The sequence below is a fragment of the Panicum hallii genome, chromosome 9, assembly GCF_002211085.1.
Source record: "Panicum hallii strain FIL2 chromosome 9, PHallii_v3.1, whole genome shotgun sequence".
NCBI lineage: Eukaryota > Viridiplantae > Streptophyta > Magnoliopsida > Poales > Poaceae > Panicum > Panicum hallii.
Window position 1 is genome coordinate 72378477 of NC_038050.1, and position 24399 is coordinate 72402875.

A 24399-nucleotide genomic window follows, 5' to 3' on the forward strand; every position below is an offset into this window, starting at 1 on the left:
GGCGCTCTAGCAAGAACTTGAAAAGATCACACCAAGACTAGTGATCCGCATCTGCTAGTGATACGCATGCAAGTTCTGATGCTATCATCCAGTAAGTCGGCTGGGCAGTCTACGAGTTGAAGGAGAGCTTTCATCAGGCTGGCTGATAATTTCCCTCCAACAAACACCTAACCACTGCTCCGTAGGAGTCTTAGCACATGGGTCCTGAGGCGCGGAGGCCACGCTTTTGACTGAAGCGGAGCAATTAATTACTTTCAGTTATCTCCTGGTGGAGATGGATGACCAAACCGTGCGTTAATATATGATCTGTCCCAGTATTATTCTGAGCTTATCCGTTGAGCTCAGCAGTTCAGCTGGAGGCAGCTTATTTCCACCAAGTTAAAAAAAAAAGTGACCCGACCGGGTGACAGTTGTCTATTGCATGCGTCCGGAATAACTAATCTCTGGTGGAATCAAAATCAGGCGCCCGAGGCTTTCGTCGTTCCGAGACGCAAGTCTATTAGCATCGCTGTTAGTGCTGACACTGTCTGCGTATGTATGCTGACCCACGACCAACCAGGCTGCTTGTACTTTCAGGGATACCGTCAGGAAATACCATACGGTCCCGCACTGTAATTCGTGCGTGCAGGAGTAGATAAACGGAGCACTCTTTTTCTTGGGGAATTAGCGCAGGACTCTTGCTTGAAAAGTCGTGAGGGGGTTTGCTCAGTCAATTTGCGCAGATAAGCTGAGAGCTCTGTCCTTGTGCTATTTCTACCGCTACTTTGAACAGGCTTAGTTTAAAGTTGGAGTGCGACCACGACCGAAACCTACGCGCGCCACACAGATTATTCTGCGCATCATGCCATGCGAACCTGCTGGTACCGTGCTCGAAGATGAGCGTCATGTGAAGGTGCGCCTTTGATTTTTGTCATGGAAACTTCAGAGAGGCCCGTACCAGAACCCATCTAATGCCGTGCTTGACAACGATTACCACACAGCCAGGAAATTAGCTCGGAAATGGTGCAACCACACAATTTCAGCCTGGTGCAATTGGCAAGTTGTCAGTTGGAACGGAATTGGACCAGTGGGCCCTGCTCCCGCCGTACCAGGTTCAGGCGTCACTGTGGCAGCGTCGCAGCGCGCGCCGGGGAGCCGCGCCACACCCAGGCTGCCAAGCATAACCACCGGCACCGTGCCGTCACGCCGCGACGCAACGGCTCTCCCCTCCGCCTCCGCTGCGGCCGCCTGAGCCGGCCTCGTGCTCGCTCGCGATCGGACGACGACTCCATCCACCAGACCACCACGCAGCACGCCAACCGATCTCCCCGCGCCCGCGGCGAAATAAAATCCCCGACCCCGACGCGCCACCCGCAAATCTCGCTGCCTCCCCTCCCGTCTCCCGCCGCCGCCGCCGCCGCACGCTCGCTCGCGCGCCGCCGCGCCCGCCCGATCCGATGGCTCCCGCGGCCGCCGCGGGGCCCTCGCCTCGCCGGCGGTTGGCCGCGGCCGTCGTCGCGCTAGCGCTCGCCCTGGTCCTCGCGCCGGCGGCCGCGAGGCCCGACAAGGAGATGCGGGAGAAGTTCTACGGGACGCTCGTCACCAACGGCACGCACAACGCCACCGGGGATGGCAGCATCGCCGAGATGTTCGGCCGCGTGCTCGACAAGGAGTTCGCGGACAGCGACACGCCCGACGGTACGAATCTGGATCTGCACCGCACTGGCTTCGCTCGCGAGGCATTTGGGTTTTTAGGGGAGAGCTTCCTTGTCGCTCAGTACGAGCTGAATTGGACAGCAATGGCTCGTCCACGGATTTCTCACGGTTTAATAAGCTGTAGCATTTGCTGTACCGTGTTACGTCCTGTGCTCCTGGTCTGGTGAATTGCTACTGTATTAGCTACCATGTTACATCCTGCACATTCTTAATGATGATTTGCTCTTCTGCTCATTCTCTTGCAGCTCCTGACAAGAGTAGCTTCAACAACAGCGTGTCAGATCATCAAGTAGGTGTGACTTCCCTCTTGCATGCATGTTGTGAATTATTCTCGGATAATGTTTTCCAAAGCTGCTGTATAACATTTACATCTAGTAAGATGGGTCCTTTTTGAAAAGTGCACAACAAGTGGTGAAGGAACCTCATGCACATAGCCTTAGATTGTCACCTACAAGAACTGGTAATGAGTAATTTGAGTGAATAAATGTGGCATGGTAGTTCGGGAAAGCTGAGTCATAAATATAATAGTTTCATATGTAGCTGCATAGTTAGAATCCGCTTGGTGAATCAGTGAGAAAAGTAAAGTGAAGTGCCTCAACGACCTGCTGGGATTGGTGAGACAGTGAACTAAAAGCAAAGAGAAGAGCTCCATTAGAGAATGTTTCTTTTTATAAGTTTACACGTACAAAAATGATGCCCCTTGCTAATCAAAAGATTTTTAGCTCATCTTATCAAGATAATTTGATGGCATTTGCTCCTATGTTCTATGGATACAGATGTCATGTTAGTTAAAACTGTGAATATATGTTTTCATGCTTATGAAAGTCAAACTTTATACTTTTGTAAGTTTCCCATTCTGCTGAAGTAACTTGTTGTATGTGAATTTTTCCCAGTTTATCTTTGCCTTTTGAGTTGTGTTCATATTACTAGTACCTCAACATCTGGTTTACTCTAAACAGTTAACTTTGGCATTGCAAGGACTGAAACAACTCACCGTGTATTTTCTCTTTTTTTTTCAAAAGAAAATGGACACAAAAAATCTTGAGAATATTTTTTCTTTGCGAGGAGAACATTCTTTTTTTTGGATGCTAGATTTTTTTTCTTTTAATGTGGTTTGTTCAATAAACAAAAAAAATAACTTTCTTTCTTTGCCCAGGCTGTTTTGGAGACAGTAGCTGTCATTACACATGACAAGAAGAAGAATGATTCACAGAACACAAAGTATGGGCAGAATTTCTCAACATCAGCTGTCATTGTGTCAAAATATTTATTCCTGTAGCACCCTGCCATATCAAGTTTCTGACTTACACAGCGGTTCTTGTGCAGTTCTCCAAAGCCTTTCCAAATAGGTGACATGTTTGGAGGTCAGGATGAGACATCTGATGACTTGGAAACTGTGATAGATAAAGAGGTGTGCAAATTCACTTAATAACTCATATACTTTTTTTAACTTCTTATGAAACATCTTGTGATCGGTTTGGTTATCACTAAACGGAGGCACTAACCTTGTGCAGGATAATGTTTTTGTGATGTCAAATCGTAAATCAAAGTATCCAACACTTCAATTAGATTTAAGGTCAGCTGCTTTTCCCCCGCCACCCCACCCCTCCCGACTATACCTTCACCTGTATGCATATGTAATCTACTAAGGCCCCATAACCCATTATATCAATTTCTCAATTGCAGATTGATTAAAGATCTGGTGGTTATAATTGTTTCAGCTACTGGTGGTGGTATCATATTCTCTTGTTTGGGGCAGCCGGTCAGTAATTCTGCGATATTATTATACTAGACTACATGTATCCTCAGTAAGCATGATTTATGTTATTCTTCCAGGTTATTGTTGGCTACCTACTTGCTGGTTCTCTAGTTGGACCTGGGGGTTTGAACTTTATCAGTGAAATGGTGCAGGTAACAGAATCATTGGCAGCTTACAAATTGCACTTCTGTCCCCTTTTTTCTTACTTTTCTCTCAATTTTCTGATCAAAAATAATTTTTTTACAGTTTCATTTAAGCAATTTTTCTGTTACATATGCCCACCAAAGGATTGGTATGGACATTTGAAAGAACATATTTTATGTACGCAAGGCTTAAAGTTAGGTTTACCGAAAGCATGGTCCAAACTTTTTCTTTCTCTTAAATAATAGTCACCAGAAGATTAGTTCCATTTGGCCTCCTATGCTATGCATTTAACTGAAGTCGTATACTTATCAAAGTTATTGTGTTCTACTACAGGTGGAAACCTTTGCTCAGTTTGGTGTAGTGTTTCTTCTTTTTGCTCTTGGTCTCGAGTTTTCACTGACTAAGGTACCCAAACAAATCTGTGGATATTGTCTTCAGGCTAATATTTCTCTTTCCAAAGTAATTTTGACAAATATAAATGTCAAATGGCTTCCTTGCCGTTTCTGTCATTTCGATCAGTTGAAAGTGGTTGGTCCTGTTGCTGTACTTGGTGGTCTACTTCAGATTGCGCTGTTCATGTTCTTATGTGGCCTCACTGCAGCGGTATATGCACCTACCAATCTTTAAATTACATTTCCTGCTTCTACAATGCATGTAGCACGGTAATAGAAACACTGCTCACCTAAAAGTAATTTTGTAACTTCTCCAGTTGTGTGGTGCTAAATCATCTGAAGGGGTGTTTGTTGGTGCCTTCTTGTCTATGTCGTCTACTGCAGTGGTAAGTGTGTTTGTTCAAGTGCTATCATTATAAATACTTATTTTTCTCATTTACTATCGCAATGTGGTTGGCATGGGCATTTGAACTGGAGATCAGAGTAAGTGGTCTACATTTTGGGCATGTTACAATTATACGAATGGTCTGGCAAATTGACATTCACATATTAGTTAAGAATTATTTTGACTTATGAGGATATTTGATCTGTTACCATCCTCCCAGGTTTCCAAGTTTTTGGTAGAAAAAGGCAGTACAAACACGCTTCATGGTCAAGTAACAATCGGAACGCTTATACTTCAGGTGAGGACTCCCATCCAATCCAATTCTTTCATATGTTTTCTCTTCTGTGGTTATGATCTGAAAAAAAATTATATAAATTTGGAAACATATAGAATTTGTTGAAAAATAGTTAGTCCGAATCTTTAACTCAGTAGTAGGGGAAACCTCCCTCTTATTTTGATATTAGATTGTTCTGTCTATCATGCTACAGAGCTTAAATAAAAAATACATTGAGGGCAATCTTAATAAAACACATTTATCGACATTTAAGATATGGCCAAGTTAACATTGGCTTAGTATTTAAGTGGTGAAAGAAATGGTACCTAATATTTCTTGGTAAGCTGTAAGCACCCTTGATGGAAAGCAGTTCTTATGTGCTAGTGTTGTATAACTGCTCCTCCGTTAAGATTCAATGATGACATTTGTGTTTCCTTTACTTCAGGATTGTGCAGTTGGCCTGCTATTTGCTCTCCTTCCTGTTCTTGGAGGTGCTAGTGGCATTTTTGGAGGAGTGATGTCAATGGCGAAATTGTAAGGATATGGGGATACATGTTTTTACTAAAATCTAAATTGCCATGTCACAAAAATGTATCTTAAAATCCTTTTATGTCTTGAGTGATGTCGACCCTGAAATGTTTTGCATGTGCAGGTTGCTTGTGCTGTCCATATTTGTAGCTGTTACATATATGATGACATGGTCAATTGTTCCTAGATTCTTAAAACTGATGATCCAGTTATCTTCACAGGTTAGGCCAATTGAGCTGTTCCTCTTTTATTCTGTCTGCCTTTACTTTTCATAGATACTTGATGATGCTTCTGACAGCTTGGTGCTGCATTTCTTTTTTTACTCATATTCAGTAAGTGTGTGCACATGAGGCAGGGTGGGTGTCTTTTCTTATATTTTCATTCTTTTTCTCTTGTGGTGGAAGAGGTAGTAAGATAATGATTTGCAATACCACTTTGTGCACTCTTGCTTGTCACAAGAAATGCACACCCTTTATGCTCAGCAAACACTTAGTTTTTTTTGTTTATCAGAATCTTAAAAAAACCTGGCTAAACATCATATATGTTCTTTATTGTTGGTCAGCGTGTCTTGAACCGTAAACTGAATGTAGACTTGTTTGCGCTTTTATTCCATTATTTCACAAATAAAACAAAACGAGGAGATCTTTTCTCCAAAATATATGTTCACATAATGATAAGATATAATTAATATTTTTCTGCTTAACATTCTCTGATGTACCTGCATTTTCCCTCACTTCCTTTTTTTTTTGATATATGCAGACAAATGAACTCTACCAGTTGGCCTCCGTCGCTTTCTGCTTGCTGCTAGCCTGGGTAATTTTTTTGTTTCATGTCGGGTATTTTGTTCAGGCTCCATTTTGACTTTACAGGCAGGCATAAAAATGCAATGCGACAAATGGCAGTAGTATCAAATTCTTGTCTGTGCACTGGTGACTGGTATAGCATAAAGTCTTTTCATGAAGCATTATAGATGGATATGGTTTCTTCACTTGGGGTATCAGCTATTCTCATGTTGGCATCACAACTTCGGTAGTTGTTCATAGTTGGCATTAAGACAACTAAAAGCGGGAAATGGAATAATGACCCCAGCATTGTGAGTTAGTTTCATTTCTCCCTGTATGAACAAATCGGTTCATTATCCATGAGATAACGAATTGATTAGTTATGCTACTTTATTGTGAATCTTAACATTGTGACATGAGAGGGATAACTGGTAGTATAATGCTTTTATTTTCTTTCTTTTTCACCCTCATCTATTTACATGTCCCATCAGCATACATACAACACTACTTATGTTGATAGACTGACGTTGTGCCTTTGTATTTGCCAGTGCAGTGATTATTTCGGATTGAGTCTTGAATTGGGATCATTTCTTGCTGGCGTTATGATATCTACCACGGATTTTGCTCATCATACTTTGGAGCAGGTGCTATTCTGTATTCAGTTGACTTTTGTGCAACCATCTGACTTTACTGGCAACCAACTGTTTACATTTCTCTATTTTTCTTGCTTCGTCAATTTAGGAGTTATAAAGAGTTAGACCGCTTTGGAAGGAGTTCATCTATAGCTTTGCTTAGTTTGAGCTTATCTCAGTTTAGCATGCTTTAATAATTGGATGTGGACGTTTCATTAGAGTAGCTGAACTATCTCTAACTTTTATTTATTTATTTTAAGGTGGAAGCCATTCGCAATTTATTTGCAGCACTCTTCCTTGCAAGCATTGGGATGCTCATACATGTTAAGTTCTTGTGGAATCATGTTGACATATTACTTGCAGCTGTTATACTGGTTATAATAGTAAAGAGTATAGTCGTAACTGTTGTCGTAAAGGCATTTGGATACAGCATCAGAACAGCTTTTGTTGTAAGTATCTGTCCCTTTTTGGCTGTCCATCAGTATTTCTGCAATCTTGAAATGTATTCTCACTCTTTCTTTCTTGTCTGACCAAGGTTGGGCTATCCTTAGCTCAAATAGGAGAGTTTGCTTTTGTGCTTTTGAGCCGTGCTTCCCATCTTCATCTTGTTGGGGTGAATTACTCTCATTTCATTCATTTGTTTTCTTTCAGACATACTTCATTTTTAAAATAGCAACTCCAGGTTGTCACACACGCATGATAAAATTTCTTAGCTTTAAATTATTATTTTGCAGGGGAAGATGTATCTGCTATTGCTGGGAACAACTGCACTTAGCTTGGTAAATACCTTTATGTCTGAATTATGGTCCTTAGCTGTTAGGTATACATTTGTCACTTTATTTCACTGTTGCAGGTAACAACTCCTCTCATCTTCAAACTAATTCCTGTGGTAATGCACCTTGGCATCCTTATGCGTTGGTTCCCCACAGAAAACAGCATGCAGAATGAGGTATGCTTTGCTTACCTTCTTTGCTGATTTTGCCCACTAGTGTTCAAAGCTCGACTTAATCAATAGACATTGGTGGTTGGAATAGTAAAACATGTGTTCAAAGTTCATGATCTAGAATCTAGATAGGGTTAGGTTTTAAAGAAATGTCCAAGATAAACTACTACCTTAGGTTTGACATTTGTGTTTATTGTTTTGTGAAGTACCTTGTTAGCTGGTCCAGCCCTCCTGTTTCCATGTTTATACTTTATACTTGAATCTGAAAAATAAAAATTGTATTTTTCAATGGAAACTGGAGCGTTTACATGGCTGTTATTTCTGCCAGTACACATATAAATCTAAAGTAGCAGAGCCAGTCCCATAGGCACAATCAGTCTTATATCCATATTCTTTTTAATTCCATATCTGATAATATTTCAGCTTCCTTTACAGGAGAAAGCCGTTATGCTTGAAGCCCACAACAGATCGCTCTAACATTTTGCCTGGCTACGACATTCTTTCAACTGACGGTGATTTATTTGTGCGTTGACTCTTTGCACATGCCGTGGTTGCATTGGAGAAACAACTGCACCAATCCCTTCTGTGGGAACACGAAGCGATGGCCAAAATTAACAGCTTGGCCAGCCACGGAGCCGTATAGCATTCTTTTTATTGAGATTTTGAGGTGTACATACTGTATATGTTGTCAAGGTAGCATACACGGGGGTTTGTCCATACGAGTAAGGCGCTGATGGGCCTTGGTTTTGTATCATTCTTGCCAACTCAATTTAGGAAGCTAGAATAGGTATTTTGGGACCTTGTGCTCAAATTTACCACTATTCTATTGTCAGGAGATGATGGCAAAGCTGTATTTTGTAGTGTGTATTTGCTCTGTTCTTGTCAATCGTCTTGTCAATTGACACATGAACACATCCATCCATCCAGTTGATCATAACACAGTGTAGTTCCTGTTATCGATGGTTAACTTTTGCTCGTACTACCATTTGTTTGTTGGAGGACAGCTTGATGGTGCCGTCCTTTGGTGCGTACCGGTTGTCGTATCCATCGGACAAGGCCTGGAGGGGGTGGTTGCCATGACTTTCGCTGTGTGGTAGTGGTAGTATCTGATTCTGGTTAATGCTGGCTCGTGATCCAAAGTGGGTGCGGCTATTAAACAGGCACGATCTAGCTGGAGCGGAACCGGCCTGAGGTAATGGCATTTGACGCTTTGCGGTTGCTTCAGAAGGGGGTGCTGCCGGACGCACATGCGCAGCGCGCGTGCCTGGCCTTTTCCTGCTGCGAGCTGTTGCCCATGCAGCTTTGACCATAGTGCGTTCAGGAATCTAGATATGCGACAGAGACGCACGATCTCGAATTCTAATCTAGTCATGAATTCAAAGCATTTATTTAGGATAACATTTCAACATCCCACCAAAAGCTGGAATAGCTCAGTTGGTTAGAGCGTATGGCTGTTAACCATAAGGTCGGAGGTTCAAGCCCTCCTTCTAGCGAATTTTTTTTTAACCAAACAGTCACATGATTTATTTTTTGTAATTTCACCACACAGCACCACTGTTTTTACATGTATCCTTTTATGCATGAAGTTTGGACGTTGTCTCCCCTGAGTTCATCCGAAAAATCCAATACATGTTCTTGGAGCTGCTACTATGAAAGTAAAGTTCACTAGTTTCACGTTCAATACCCGCTAGCTCCATATCACATGAAAGAGTGATAAGATGGGCAAACAACGGAACATGTCTTACAGATTTGTAGCACAAAGAAAAATCAGTGTTTCTCTTGAACACCGTTCACAACAAAGACCAAGATTTTCACGAGACGACAGTACAACACCAGTCACTGGACAGCTAGGCTTTCTACCCTCGAACGCGCCACTTTGCCATGCCTCCTCCATTATGGTCTCACGTGCACGCTGTACCGTTTGGCCATGTGCAGCAACCCCGGAGCCGTTCGGCTAACAACACACGATTAGGAACTTCTTGATGAGCTCCTGAAAAACCAGACAGAGCAAGACCGTGGACAAACCACTGTCAGAAACGAGAGCAGTTGCGGTGTCTGCATCATGCAACTCGGACAATTTTTTAAGCCTTGGCGATGCCAATCAGGAGAAGCATCCGTGGGTTGCCTGTTGCCTCAACGGCAACGTCGATGTAATGGTCCCATGCCCATGACGATATGATACGAATTTGTCTGAATATGCAGCAGCGATGTGATACTTTTTGTATTTTTTAACTGATTAATGTAACTAACTTTACAGGTTCGCAAGCTTGTTTCAGATTATTAAATGGAAGGTGTTTCAGGTTTAAACAAAGCTGAATGTGAAGAAGTGTAGAGAAGATTACCACGGAGGAGAGGCTCTTCTTGCCGACATCAACTGGCAACCCTTGTCCGCACCTCAGTCTCCGGCTGAGCACCATAAGCTCCTCCAGTGTCGTCACCGCGCTCCTCGGAGGGCTCCATGGATCGGTCAGCTGATCCTCGTCGTTGGCAACCTCCCAGCTCTTCTCTGAAGGTGCCCGGGGAAACTGGAACTCCTGTTCCTGGGCTGAAGTATCACCACTGGAGTGGCTGTAATCTTCTGACTCTGAAAACGAGAACCAAGCGTCACGACGGCCGGAGGAGCGATCTGCCCATGCTGCTGCTGCAGCACCAGAAGTGTCGTTGTTGTCTGGAAAACCAAACGCTTCCAGATCAAAACCAAGCGAGTATTCCTCCTCGCTGTCGAACGCAAAAGGGTTCAGTGAGCGGGAAGATGCTGAAAAGCCACCATGGTCAGGGAGCACATGAAAGGGAGATGCTTCTTGTATAGGCTTCCCAGGCTTTTCTTCCCACTGGAATGGCACGCTCACAACAAGCTTTGTCGGGGTCGGGGATGGGCATGCACTCACTGCTGGCACTGGCTTGGAAATGACCCAGTCCCTTTTGGGCGCGCCAGGTTTCATCTCCCAGAGAAATGGGACTGAAATCTGCTGCTTCACACGTTCCCGAGGGTTGAATTCAGGCAGTTCAAGCTCCCCATCCATTTTGAGGTACTTGGTTTGGGGATGAATGAAATTTGTGTTGTGTTGTGCTGTGTTGTTGCAGATCTTGCCTGCCCTGCTGATATATGTAGGAGAAGTTGTGGGTTAGATGAGCTGCTCCGGCATCACAGTGCTCTTGTTCAACTGTTCCTTTGTATACCTGCAAGCTAGAAATACATAATTTTGCCAAATACAATTAGACAATACCAACTCCTCTTTAGCTCTGACCATGAACAACAACAACAACAACAACGACAACACTTTTTAACCATGAACAACAAAAAAAAAAAGTCCTCAGATCTCAGCAACTGCTCTTGCATTTGCATTTTTCCATGGTTAAAAAGTGGACTGTAGGGACGGAAAACGAAAAGGATGAAACCATGAACAGGGAATTGGTAATTTGATCAAAATAATCACTTATTCAGAAACAAAACTAAATAAATTTACAAATGAAACTGACCACAGTAAAGAATTAAAAAAAATGTGATCTTCATCTGTTGAAAAAATCATAAACGCCTTTCCTGTTACCTCCTATTCATCTACTATGTTCTGACAGCAGAAGATCAAGAACTAGTTCTAACCGACTCCAAGAACTGTACCACCTCTGCCATGCTAGGCCGGCTTGATGGTGTGTTGGAAGTGCACACTAGGCCCAACTTGAGCACCTGAATCAATTCAGCTTCAACAAATCCCCTCAGGTTTCGATCAAAGCAGTCTGATGCAGTTCCATCCTCCAAAATCTCCCTAACATAATCATGCAGAACCACTGCAGTAGCCATCCCAGGGCTGTCTACTGGTTTCTTCCCTGTCACAATCTCAAGTAAAACCACCCCAAAGCTAAATACATCACTTTTATCACTATATCTCAAACTCGGAGACGCTAGCTCCGGTGCAATATACCCAATAGCGGTGTGAATTCTGCTCAATTCAATGCTTCCTAGAATTGGCAATAGCTTCCCCAATCCATAATCAGCCAGCTTACCTTCATATTTCCCATCTAACATTATGTTGGAGGATTTGATATTGAGATGCAGGATCTGTGGCCGGCAGTCATGGTGAAGGTAAGCAAGCGCCCGTGCTGCAACAAGTGCAATGTTGAACCTCCGTTCCCAAGACAGCTCACCTCCACCACCTCTGCTGCTGCTCTCAGAGAAACCATAAGGATGGTTCCCATGGAGATGGTCATACAAGCTCCCGTTGGCCATAAATTCGGACAGAAGCAACTGCATTGAGGATGACCAATAGTAACCCTGGAAAGCAACCAAATTGGGGTGGCTGAGGTTACCAAGTTGGCTCATCTCATGCTCAAACTCATCCTGGTCTCTCACCCTCCCTAGGGTCTCCAATTTCTTCACAGCAATGGATAGGCCGTTTTCAAAAGTGGCTTTGTACACCGTACCGATTGACCCACCACCAATGAGACAATCTTTATCAAGTAGTGCCTTAGTTCCGGTTTCCCAATCTTCATATCTTGAAGGCAAGCTCTTGCTAAAAAGCACCAATTTTCCGATGATCGCATTTGAGCCTGGTGATGCAATTGTGGTGCTCTCAGACACCAGAACCTCTTCCTCTTCCTTCCTGTCCTCATCTCTACTCTTGCATGTATAGGCCTTGATGTTCAACGCACAAACAATGCATATCCCGATAAGTATGAGGGCTGCAGCAACAATGGCAATTATGATAGGCACACCCAATCGTTTCCGGTGCCCCTGCCTCCCACAGAGAGTGTTCAATGGATGGCCGCATAGTAACGGGTTGTCCATGAATGCAGTGAAATCAAACTTCTGCACGACCGGCACTAAAGGGATCATGCCAGACAGGTTATTGAAGGACACATTAAAATGCATAAGGTTAGAGAGGTTTCCAAGCTCTTGAGGGATTGGCCCAGTCAGTTGATTCTCAGAGAGGTCTAGGAGAACAAGGTTTGTGAGCTGCCCAAGTGTCACGGGAATGCCCCCATCAAGCTGGTTCCTGTGGAGGTCAAGCATCTTGAGGTAAGTTAAGTTGTTGAGTGTGCTTGGCATCGCTCCTTGCAGTTTGTTGCCAGAAAGATTCCTGCGTTGATTTAATTTAGCTAGTCAGTACGTAGAAACATTGTACCACAGGAGAATTGCAGCAGTGCAAGTACTGAACAAACACTTACAGCTCAAGCAAGAACTGACACTGGCTGAGGGACCCTGGAATCTCTCCTGTGAGAGCAAGGCCCGCGAGGTCCAGTGTGACAAGCATCTCAGTCCCCCCAAGCTCAGCTGGGATTGAACCGGAAATACCGGCGTTGCCGGCGAGCCGGAGCACGGAGAGTGACCGCAGTGTCCCAATCACAGGTGGTACAACTCCAGCAAGAGCATTCGCCCCCAAATCCAAAACCCTGAGGTTGCGGCAATTGACCACGCTCTCGGGCACCGGCCCCGTGAGCTGGTTGCCCGACGCGTCGAAGTAGGAGAATTTGCTGCCGCAAGTTGTAATGCTGGGAATTTCGCCATCGAAGGCGTTGGAGGAGACGTTGAAGTAGGTGATGTTTACCGTGCCGAGGAGGGCAAAGGGCGCAGCTCCGGAGAAGCGGTTGCTCCCGACGTCGAAGAAGTCAATGCTGCTGCAGGAGGTGAGCTTGGCGGCTAAATCGCCGGAGAGCGAGTTGCTTCGGACGGAGATGTAGTTCATCTCCGGCGGCGCGCAGACTTGGTCCGGGAGCTCGCCGGAGAGGCGGTTGTAGGAGAAGTCGAACCCGGCGAGCCGCGAGCATTTGGCAATGCCGGGCGGTACGGGGCCGGTGAGGTTGTTGTGCGCGAGCGAGACGTAGCGGAGGCGGAGGCAGGGGTCGAAGAGCGCGGCGGGGATCTCGCCGGCGAAGGCGTTGTAGGAGAGGTCGAGCAGGCGGAGCCATGGGAATGCGCCGAGGAAGGGCGGGATCTCGCCGGCCAGCGCGTTCCGGCTGAGGTTGAGCTTGCGGAGCGTGGGCGCGAGGGCGCGGAGGCTGGGCGGGACGCCGCCCTCGAGGCGGTTGCCGAAGAGCGAGATGGACTCGAGCGCGGGGAGGCGCGCGAGGGAGGGCGCGAGCGCACCCGCGAGGCCCGCGCCGTGTATGCGCAGGCGCTGCACGGCGCCGGATGACGGGCCGCAGGTGACCCCGACGAAGGCGCAGGGGTCCCCCGACGGCGTCCACGTCGCGAGCACCCCAGTCGGGTCCGCGGTGATGGCGGCCTTGAAGTCCAGCAGCGCCCGCCGCTCGGCGTCCGTGGCGGCGGCGGCCCAATGCGGCAGCAGCAGCAGCAGCGGGGCCAGAAGAAGCGCCGCCGCCGCCGCGGCTGCCCGGTAGGAGCGCGTCATCGCGACAGGCCGCGCTGTGCCACCGCACGCCGCCGCAGCATTAGCATCAGCACCAGCACCAGCACAGCACTGCCGCCGCCGCTGGCAGTAGTAGTTTAAGCGGCCGTTAACTGCCAGCCACGGCGCCGAGTAAAGGAGCAGGCGAGTAGGTGGCGGTGGGTGGCGTGCGTTATGGTGCGGGGCGCGAGCTGGTACCACGCCAAGCGAGCGAGCGAGCGGCCGCCCCCGCGTGACACGCTCGGACAGGACGCTCCCCTCATCCAGCTCTCATTTCGTGTTGCGCGCCGGCTGCCTCGACATTGTCCCGAACCGAACCGATGATGGGTGGTGTTCCGGCGACCGGGCGGAGCGGACGCGTTAGGTCGGGAGCCGGAGGAATTCACAGGTCGGTCAGGTGGGTGGCCGTAGCGGCGGCATTTACACGTGAAATCTAGGCGAGCGAGACGCTTGGCTTTCTGGGGTCAGGTCAGCGGGGGGTGGTGGTAGACGGAATGATACGGCGGAAAGGGGAGGGCGCGGGTTGGGGTTGGGGTTGGGGATCCACCCACCCTGCCGCTGCTGCTTTTCCAAGGCGGGAGCGGCGCTGTTTGGTGGGCGCCGCCGAGCCGATTGGGGTGGCCGGGCAGGACGAAGAGCCTACGTGCCTACGTTCCCCGTTGCGTACGCCTACGGACTGGCGATGCGAGGCCGAGCCTGTACAAGGTACGAAGGTGGATGGCTGCATGCGGCCCACACCACACCACACACGTCACGTTCGTTTCGTGTCGTCCTGGGTGCTGTACCGTGGCACGACGATATCATCTGCCGTGGAGTCATGTGCGCAACGGAAGCACGGTCGAGCTGATGCGCGTCGCGCCGGCTGTGGGCTGTCACAGGCAACAGGTCGTTGGTGCCAAGATTATTTTACGGATCGGAGTTGAGTTCAGGGAAGAGGAGAGGGGCCTACCGGAGGAGCCCGCCACCAATTGCTCTTTTAGCAGAGTCGATAAGAGATGAGGAGCACTGCGGTGGCCACTGCGTACGCCCAGTGCTCTTTCTCAGCTCTTTGAGGGAGTTGGCGTGCCTTTTGGTCGGCAATGATCACAGACGTGCTTGCCAAACGATGCGTCCCATTGTCGTATCTTTCTGGTTCCGCATGCAAACTGCTCTCTCCGTTCCAAACCGTAGATCATTTTAGTATATTTAGGTGTATAATTTTTCTATGTATCAAGATATATGAAGTACCTAGATATATAGTACAAAATTATGCACCTAAAAATACTAAAATGGTCTATAATTTGAAACGGAGGGGTAGCAAAGAAATAAAAAAACGTAGAGGTATCTCTGTCCACCTCAAAGCATTTCTCTCTCATAGATCACGAATCTCACAGCTCTTCGAGTCACGAGATAGTTGCACTTCACTATCTTTCATTTTCTAACAAGACATTTCACTTGGATTATTTGCGGAACTTGATTTATGGCCTAAAAGAAGTTCCTGCAGTGCACAACCATCTCAGTATCAAGAAGCCACAACTTCTGGCTCTTCCTGATTATGAAATGGACAGTAATGTATCTATTTCCGGCATGAGGTAAAAACAGTACCACAACCACAAGCAAGGCAGATCACATCTTACAAGGCAACCAAATGACAAAGTTTTGAAACCAAAGACTGCACAGAAAACTACTAAAATTTTCAACGCACACTATCTTAGGAAACACAATTTTGTTAAAGGGCATGTGGGGGGGGGGGAATGTATGCAAGAAAAGTCACAAAACGGTCACATGGATAACCACTGGTAGCAGTACCAAGCCAATGGATGGAGTGGTCAGACTGACATCAACTTCAATTCCATCAGCACATCAAGGAGTTTCTAGTTTTAATTCAGAGATACTATAATTCAGCTTGTATGTGGAAAATTAGTGGCCAATTCAGCGCTACATTTCTCTAGACATGGTGACAATTCAATACAGAAGACTGAGCTGATGAAACAAATTATTGCATCAGCCCAATGCAAATCCCTTGTGCCAATTTAATCCATTCAACTGCGGCCTACTTCTTTAGCAGAAATGGAGTTGAACGACAAGGAACAATCTCAACAGTCAAGTAGAAGTTTGCAGCAATGTACCATAAACAACGCGAGATGATGCACATCCACGAACTGGTGGCTTCTCCGAAGAACATGCCATTGCCATGGCAAGGTCTTGCGGCCGCCACACATTCTTTCCGCAGCAGCAACGGTCACAATCGTTCGCCGAATGCTCCCATTCCATCGCTGTGGTGATCATCGTGCAGCAGCACTCGTGGCTCCAGCTGATGGGGCCGTGCCGCCGCCAGCGACCGGCGCCATTGCCGTCGCCGCCATGGCAGCCGATGAATCGCTCCTCCCGAACCTTGCCACATGGTCACAGGGGCGCGAATATTCTTTGATTCGGAGGGCAGGAAAGCCTCTGATAGGATTGGAGCTGGGGATGGATAGTTTGGACCCTTCGGGCCTGCAGTGGACGGAAGGTGCGGCGGCCGTCGCCGTCGGCCGATCCACGGAAGAGGGAGAGGGGCCTTTTGCAAAATATCGGATCCATATAAGGGGATATTTGTAAAATATCGGATCACGATTCATTAATCACGATCTGAACTAGGGAGCTATTTGTAAAATTATAAGGGTCTAATCTGTATATCTCTCGGGGCGGCGCCATGCCAACCTACGAGGCCACGCTACCGCAGGCGACCGGCGCCATTGCTGTCACTGCCAGGCCGTGTCGCCACCTGACGGGTCCAGCGATTCGGGATCCTAACGGGCTCATGTTGACACGGATCAAGACCGCGCTGGGAATATGTGCCCGTCTGCATGAGTTAATAACAATGTAGGCGGGATGATCAAGGTCCATGTCCCTAACTGTATGAACATCAAAGGCTCCATCCGAGGATTTCGACTGAGTTCCGTCTTGCACGTGCCTACCTCCCTCACTAGTAGGCTGGTCGGGAGGCCATATCCGGCGTACCTGCGGACCTTAAAAGTAGGTGCGGAGGATAAAGATGAACCTCGGGATCAACTTGTCATACACGGCTAACCACCCCTCCACGGTCCATCGGGGTCAACTTGTCGTACACGGCCAACCACCCCCTCCACGTGTCACGGTTCTAATGCTGTGGCAGCCGGCCGCCACTATTCTACCATCCCGTGCTCGCAAAGGGATGGACGCAACATCATCATGACATGGCGGACACGCCTTCATCATGACGAAGTGACAAAGCGTGGCGCCAGGGACGGGACGTGACTGCCGTGCCGTATCTATCGGCACGGGCTCGCCCCCCGACCGATGAAGTACGACGCACAAGGATGAGACGGGACAAGCACTCCACGACGCAAGATTTGTATGGTGGACGACGGAGGACTTCGACTGACAGAGTTGGCGGGCCCGAGAGTTAACGACTCTGATCGATGGGGCTAGAAACTCTTTCTCCACCAACGAAAGCAATTCAAAGGCACGGGAGAGGCCTTTGTAAAAAAGTCCACGGGGCGTGCTTATCACACTTCTCCTTCCGACTTTCTATTTTTCTACATGTAGTTCCCTTGTAAAAGCTGACCCCGCTATAAAAAGGAGGGTCAGCTGCCTAGTCAAAGGACATCTTCGACTCTAGTAGATAACGTATCACATCTTCCACTTGTAAGCTTGTAACTTTCCAAACTTTTATGATCATCTAGGCTCAAGCAATACATCCAACTGACCTCCGAGTGGACGTAAAACACGATTATCTAAATCAGTATAAATTTTAAATTGTTATATGCTAGATCAGATCCGATCACACCACGTGATAAATACCGATCACACCGCGTGATAAATACTTCGAATAGGTTTAACCGCCGGAACCGATACTTTGGAGACCGGCGCCTTTCGCCGCAGGCCCGCGCAACGCTTGATCCACTAGCCAAATCGATGCTCTGTGTCCGACTTCGAGCGAGGAAAGAAAATCAAGGCCCTGTTTAGTTCCCAGGCTGTAAACGCAAAAAAGCCGTAAACACAAAATTTTCAAAGGAATCTTGCTAATTTGAAGTACTAAATGAAGTCTATTTACAAAACTTTTTGCATAGATGGGCTGTAAATCGCGAGACGAATCTAATGAGCCTACTTAATCCATATTTTGCAACAGTGATGCTACATTAACCATCCGCTAATTATTGCTTAATCATGGATTAATTAGTATCATTAGATTCGTCTCGCGATTTACAACCTATCTGTGTAAAAAGTTTTGTAAATAGACTTCATTTAGTATATCAAATTAGCAAGATTTCTTTGCAAAAAGTTTTTTAGGTTTACAGCTACGGCAACTAACGGGCCCCAAGTCGAGTCGGCGAACACGGGTCCTTCTGAACTGCTGCTCCGCCGCGAACCCATGCCTGAGCAGGGTCAGGACTCCGCAGGATGCCTCATGTTCCGCCACTAGCAGCACGATCCACGGAGCACAGGCAGAGCAGCAGCTTCCAGGGTCGGAGCTTGCGCGGCGCGACGCGCGGGAGGAAGGCGAGTGCGGGGAGCAGGACGGGGAAAAAAGTATAAACCCCCAAACATATTAAGAGTCAATTATATCATCTTTTAACTATAAAATCGGAGTTTAACCCCTCCAATTTTATTCCAATTTTACAAAACCGTCTAAAGGACCTTTGAGGTGGTTTTGTAAGGTGGTTTTGCCACATTGGCGAGCTAAGGTAGACTGAGACACTGATGTAGACCGGCGAGCTAACCATTTTTTTAAACGCTGATTTCAGTTTTGGCATATGTTAATGCATATTTATGTAACTACTCATCAAAATCTCCACTATAATCTGATTGATGTGGACCTTATTGCTAAAATTATTCTTTTCCAGGCTTGCCGTCTAGGTTTCTAATCCGAGGAGAGACAAAAAAGAGTTATGCTTTATGTATGATTTTTTCCTGTCAACTATAGAGAGAACAGAGAGGTAAGCATGGTGGCAGTGATCGCTTCAAGGCTATGATCTTTCTGGTTCAGATAGATAGATGAAGATGAGATGGTTCTATCATGGTTATTTTGTGCCTTGGTGGTACATCTAAAATTGCATCAGAAACAACCATTTGAAAAGAAAAGAAAGGAAAAATAATGACAACAACATATTTCCTTCTTGCTTCAGTTTTACAAGAAAGGATACGTTGTTGCAATGTGCTGCTTACCTGCTCTAGGCTTGCTGCCCCATAGCTTCCTAGGCCAAGGTATGAATGGTCTATCATATGCAATGATATCTTCACCAAATATAAGACAAAATGTCATAAAGGAAAAGTAAATTCACTATTAGTGCCACCAGTGTCCTAAAAATTATTGTCAACATAACCATTTGTCGAATACAATGCCTTAGAACATGAAGGATCTATTTATTAATGATTTGTTGTGGTTGTTCCATAAGTATCTTCTGTCCTGATGCCTAATTGCTGCTGTTTCTAGGTTTTGGCAGGTCTCCGATATCAACAATATCAGTAACTGATGGCAGGAGAGTATGCCCTTGATTTCCTATGCATAAGTAGGAGTTATCTTCTACACCCAGTTGTAACCTGAGCTGGTGATTTGATTCTTTTAGCTGTCTGCCTAACTCATCACTCATCAGTGCATTTGGGAGCTGCTACGTATATCAGTGCCTAACTCAGCGCTCCTTGCAGTTTGTTGCCAGAAAGATTCCTGCGTTCATTTAATTTAGCTAGTCAGTACGTAGAAACATTGTACCACAGGAGAATTGCAGCAGTGCAAGTACTGAACAAACACTTACAGCTGAAGCAAGAACTGACACTGGCCGAGGGACCCTGGAATCTCTCCTGTGAGAGCAAGGCCCGCGAGGTCCAGTGTGACAAGCATCTCAATCCCCCCAAGCTCAGCTGGGATTGAACCGGAAATACCGGCGTTGCCGGCGAGCCGGAGCACGGAGAGTGACCGCAGTGTCCCAATCACAGGTGGTACAACTCCAGCAAGAGCATTCGCCCCCAAATCCAAAACCCTGAGGTTGCGGCAATTGACCACGCTCTCGGGCACCGGCCCCGTGAGCTGGTTGCCCGACGCGTCGAAGTAGGAGAATTTGCTGCCGCAAGTTGTAATGCTGGGAATTTCGCCATCGAAGGCGTTGGAGGAGACGTTGAAGTAGGTGATGTTTACCGTGCCGAGGAGGGCAAAGGGCGCAGCTCCGGAGAAGCGGTTGCTCCCGACGTCGAAGAGCTCAATGCTGCTGCAGGAGGTGAGCTTGGCGGGTAAATCGCCGGAGAGCGAGTTGCTTCGGACGGAGATGTAGTTCATCTCCGGCGGCGCGCAGACTTGGTCCGGGAGCTCGCCGGAGAGGCGGTTGTAGGAGAAGTCGAACCCGGCGAGCCGCGAGCATTTGGCAATGCCGGGCGGTACGGGGCCGGTGAGGTTGTTGTGCGCGAGCGAGACGTAGCGGAGGCGGAGGCAGGGGTCGAAGAGCGCGGCGGGGATCTCGCCGGCGAAGGCGTTGTAGGAGAGGTCGAGCAGGCGGAGCCATGGGAATGCGCCGAGGAAGGGCGGGATCTCGCCGGCCAGCGCGTTCCGGCTGAGGTTGAGCTTGCGGAGCGTGGGCGCGAGGGCGCGGAGGCTGGGCGGGACGCCGCCCTCGAGGCGGTTGCCGAAGAGCGAGATGGTCTCGAGCGCGGGGAGGCGCGCGAGGGAGGGCGCGAGCGCACCCGCGAGGCCCGCGCCGTGTATGCGCAGGCGCTGCACGGCGCCGGATGACGGGCCGCAGGTGACCCCGACGAAGGCGCAGGGGTCCCCCGACGGCGTCCACGTCGCGAGCACCCCGGTCGGGTCCGCGGTGATGGCGGCCTTGAAGTCCAGCAGCGCCCGCCGCTCGGCGTCCATGGCGGCGGCGGCCCAATGCGGCGGCGGCAGCAGCAGCAGCAGCGGGGCCAGAAGAAGCGCCGCCGCCGCCGTGGCTGCCCGGTAGGAGCGCGTCATCGCGACAGGCCGCGCTGTGCCACCGCACGCCGCCGCGGGTTGGGGTTGGGGAGCTTGGTGGGCGCCGCCGAGCCGATTGGGGTGGCCGGGCAGGACGAAGAGCCTACGTGCCCCGCCCTACGCCATATTTCCGTCGGTGCCTCGTCGGGTCATCATCGAGGCAGAGCAGCAGCTTCCAGGGTCGGAGCTTGCGCGGCGCGACGCGCGGGAGGAAGGCGAGTGCGGGGAGCAGGACGGGGAAAAAAGTCTAAGGCTGTTTTGGTTTGCTGCCTAACGTATCACAGTCTGTTACGTCTAAAGTTAGGTAAGTTTGACCAATTTAGGTACCTATTTGGTGCAATTTAGGTACCTATTTGGTGTGCAGAGACAGTTGTGGCAAAATTCTTCTGCTGTTACGTTATTTGGTCCTACTTGTCAATGATTTGTAAAAGTGTGGCAAGATGCTCTTAGGCATAGCAAAGTGTGGTGAAGAATTCGAGCGACTAACTTTAGGCAAGTGTGGTAAGAAAAATTATGGCAACTTATAGCATGTTGGTCATGAAACCAAACAGCCCCTAAACCTCCAACATATCAACATATTAAGAAACCAAACAGCCCCTAAACCCCCAACATATCAACATATTAAGAGTAGACTATATCATCTCTTAACTATAAAATTGGAGTTTTAACCCCTCCAATTTTATTCCAATTTTATAAAACCGTCTAAAGGACCTCTGATATGGTTTTGTATGGTGGTTTTGCCACGTCAGCGAGCTAAGGTAGACTGAGACGCTGATGTAGACCGGTGAGCTAACCGTTTTTTGCTCACCGTTTAAAAAACGCTGATTTTAGTTTTGGCATGTGTCAATGCATATTTATATAACTACTCATCAAAATCTCCACTATAATCTGATTGACGTGGACCTTATTGCTAAAATTATTCTTTTCCAGGCTTGCCGTCTAGGTTTCTAATTCGAGGAGAGACAAATAAAAGTTATGCTTTATGTATGATTTTTGCCTGTCAACTATAGAGAGAACAGAGAGGTAAGCATGGTGGCAGTGATTGCTTCAAGGCAATGATATTTCTGGTTCGGATAGATAGATGAAGATGAGATGGTTCTATCATGGTTATTTTGTGCCTTGGTGTGACAGTTCTAGTCCTTGTAAATTAGGCACATTTTTTATTAGTGTGAAGTATGTGCTTGTTAGTATAAAGCTTATGTGTGTTTAAGTAAAGCTTTTAAAAATTTAAATGCACATAAAAGGGTATTTTTTATAATTACAGGAAACCTAGGGTTGTTTTTGCAAAATATTTTTGGATGGGAGGTAATTTCATAATAAGGATGTTTATATAATTTATGAAAATACAAGTCCTTTTATGTAAATTAGTTGAAGTATAAAAGTAATAAATTACCAAGGGTCAAAGTGAAAAGGTGAAAGTAATCATTACCAGCCTTAAATGCTTGCAAATAAGCCCAAAAGTTCATAAGATTTATACCATTAGGACAAAATTTATGTAATTTTTAAGTTGAGAGCAAAATGGTAAAATAACACAGTATGCTTTAGGTTTCTGAATTGAGCCCTAAAGCAAAGTTATAGGATTTGAAAAGTTCTACAACTTTTATTTTGACCATTTTCTCATTAGAGCTCTGGATCAGTAGGGAATTTCTATTTACAGTGAAGTCCCTGAGGTTTTTGAAATTTCCAACTAAGTCCCTCGAACCTCCTCCTCTCTTCTTCCTCCTCTGGCACCTCCTCTGCTTCGCCCGCTGCTCCTCTGCCGCCGGTGTCAGCGCCGCTTCCCCGGCCATGTGCTGAGCCTCGGCCGCTCCCCGGCGCCACCTCCAGCTTCTAGCCACTCCACGCGTCGCTCCTTAGCCCAGCTACCGCCCTAGCTCTTCTTGCTGGCCCCCTCGCCGAGTACCACGTTGCCTGCGATACTGCCAGTGCCGCCCGGTCTCGCCGGCACTTCTGCTCGCCGCCCACCGCATCAACGCAACCACCAGGGTCGCGGCATTGCGCCCTTTCCACTCTCCTCTATCTCTACGGCCTATAAAAGGCCGGTTCTAGCTCACGGTCGCACTACCAGAAACCACCGTTGCCCTCCATTGTTGCTGCTCAACCACCCCACGCCGAGCTCGCCCCTCCGGCCTCTCTTCTCTCGAGCTGACCCCCAAAATCGCATGCCCCCAGCCCCTTGAAGCTCCTCCACCTGTTCCCCATCAACTCCGCTCGCCGGAGCTCGCCGAAGCACCACTGCCACCATTGGCAAGTTACTGTCACCGTCGTCGGCCCTCCTCCGGCCACCCCGGTGTCACCCGAGCCCATCCAAAGGTAGCCCTCGTGTCCCTCATGCTCCCCCACCTATCCCTCGCCTCCGGAAAGCACCCCATCGCCGGAATCAAGCTCCCTGAACTTTCTCTGTTCCAAAAATCGCGACCAGGGACCCCATACAACAATAGAAAGAATTCTAGGGGCCTATCTGCACAGACCATGACTCAGATGAATAGTATCACGCTGGATCTTTTTGAAATCTTTGGCTGAAACTTTGAAAAATCGTAGTAAATCATAGAAAAATCAGAAAAATGCCAAACCAGTTTTGTTGGAATCCTTAAGTAAAATTCGACTACTTTTATTTAGGAAGTTTGAGCTTTAGGTGTATATTTTCTGATGTAGATTAAATATTAGGAAATGAGTGTTTTATTTGTATCTCATGTTATATGCATGTGTTGTGGCTGAATTTTGGAACCTAGGTTGTATGTCCCATGAGTAGCTTTGTGTAAAAAGTTCGAGTACTTTACTGTTCATTTACTTAGAATTCGAGTACTTTTTGTTATATGTTGATAAAAGTTACTTAATTTAATTCTAGCTGCATTCCTTCATGTTTAATGCTAAAAATTTTACCTTATCTTTGCTTCAACATGTTTAGTTCACTGTAAAAATTTCGAGCCCAGAAACTATGTGCATGTTTGTAAATCTATTTTTGTTCAGTTTGTCTTGTTGAGGCTAAAATAAATACCTTAGGTTGGCAATAAATGCTGGTAAATTGTTTTTACACTCCTTATCAGTGTGTTATCATGCAAGTTAATCTGTACTACCAGATCCTTGCTGCATGTCAAGTTGTTGCATTTATTTGGTTTCTAGATATAGTTTTCTTTTTGAGTGCTACTAAGAGGTGCTTTCCTACCTGTTAATTTCAGTAGCTAATTCTTGTTCCTGAGTAAGTCATGTTACCCTTGTTGGATAATTATAACATGAGTTATGGTTACAACAAGTGTCTCTGTGCGGCTGCTCAGATTCTGAGCATGTGCTTTAAAGTTGATTGCTTAAGCATGGTATTGTTTGTATGCTTGTTAAAACTAGCTCGTAACCCCAATACAACTTAGCTAACATACCTGAGACCTTGTGACACTTGTGTCATGATGTAGGACTTGGAATAATTTATGAACCACTTAAAGCTATATTTAGTCATGTATGCTTGTTGTTGCAATATGATTCTTGTGCCACTTGTTCGAATCTTAATTAGACTTGTTGTGCAACTGTAAAACAGATGAGAAGTCTAATCTGCAAGTGAAATATTTGATTTATATTTAACC

At 46.9% G+C, this 24399-nt stretch overlaps 4 protein-coding genes and 1 non-coding gene across 6 annotated transcripts; 2 read left to right on the forward strand and 3 right to left on the reverse strand.

Moving 5' to 3' along the window:
- The first annotated feature begins 1063 nt into the window (after positions 1-1063).
- LOC112874138 (K(+) efflux antiporter 5) lies at positions 1064-8501 on the forward strand. Of its 2 annotated transcripts, none has more exons than XM_025937312.1 (20): positions 1064-1677; positions 1941-1984; positions 2852-2916; positions 3022-3106; positions 3210-3271; positions 3382-3457; positions 3532-3606; positions 3932-4003; positions 4118-4201; positions 4308-4376; positions 4596-4673; positions 5095-5183; positions 5302-5398; positions 5937-5990; positions 6508-6603; positions 6852-7040; positions 7127-7204; positions 7326-7370; positions 7445-7540; positions 7958-8501. In XM_025937312.1, exons 1-20 carry the CDS (start codon positions 1437-1439, stop codon positions 8009-8011), a joined length of 1749 nt encoding a protein of 582 aa, XP_025793097.1. In that variant the 5' UTR covers positions 1064-1436; the 3' UTR covers positions 8012-8501. The 2 variants fall into 2 exon arrangements, with proteins under 2 accessions (XP_025793097.1, XP_025793098.1); XM_025937313.1 differs by having other exon boundaries at positions 1066-1677; positions 7970-8501.
- Positions 8502-8953: 452 nt separating this feature from the next.
- TRNAN-GUU lies at positions 8954-9027 on the forward strand. Its single transcript has one exon. It is a non-coding gene; the product is annotated as a tRNA-Asn (tRNA).
- Positions 9028-9184: 157 nt separating this feature from the next.
- LOC112872580 lies at positions 9185-10827 on the reverse strand. Its single transcript, XM_025935631.1, has 2 exons — positions 9877-10827; positions 9185-9524 (listed from the first exon to the last, which is right to left on the reverse strand). Exons 1-2 carry the CDS (start codon positions 10555-10557, stop codon positions 9489-9491), a joined length of 717 nt encoding a protein of 238 aa, XP_025791416.1. The 5' UTR covers positions 10558-10827; the 3' UTR covers positions 9185-9488.
- A 108-nt stretch (positions 10828-10935) lies between these two features.
- Positions 10936-14242, reverse strand: LOC112872579 (probable LRR receptor-like serine/threonine-protein kinase At1g12460). The gene is made up of 2 exons (XM_025935630.1): positions 12698-14242; positions 10936-12609 (listed from the first exon to the last, which is right to left on the reverse strand). The coding sequence occupies exons 1-2, from the start codon at positions 13879-13881 to the stop codon at positions 11118-11120; spliced, it is 2676 nt and encodes an 891-aa protein (XP_025791415.1). The 5' UTR covers positions 13882-14242; the 3' UTR covers positions 10936-11117.
- A 4901-nt stretch (positions 14243-19143) lies between these two features.
- Positions 19144-21071, reverse strand: LOC112876693 (probable LRR receptor-like serine/threonine-protein kinase At1g12460). The gene is made up of 2 exons (XM_025940860.1): positions 19635-21071; positions 19144-19546 (listed from the first exon to the last, which is right to left on the reverse strand). Exons 1-2 carry the CDS (start codon positions 20822-20824, stop codon positions 19507-19509), a joined length of 1230 nt encoding a protein of 409 aa, XP_025796645.1. The 5' UTR covers positions 20825-21071; the 3' UTR covers positions 19144-19506.
- Positions 21072-24399: the final 3328 nt, after the last annotated feature.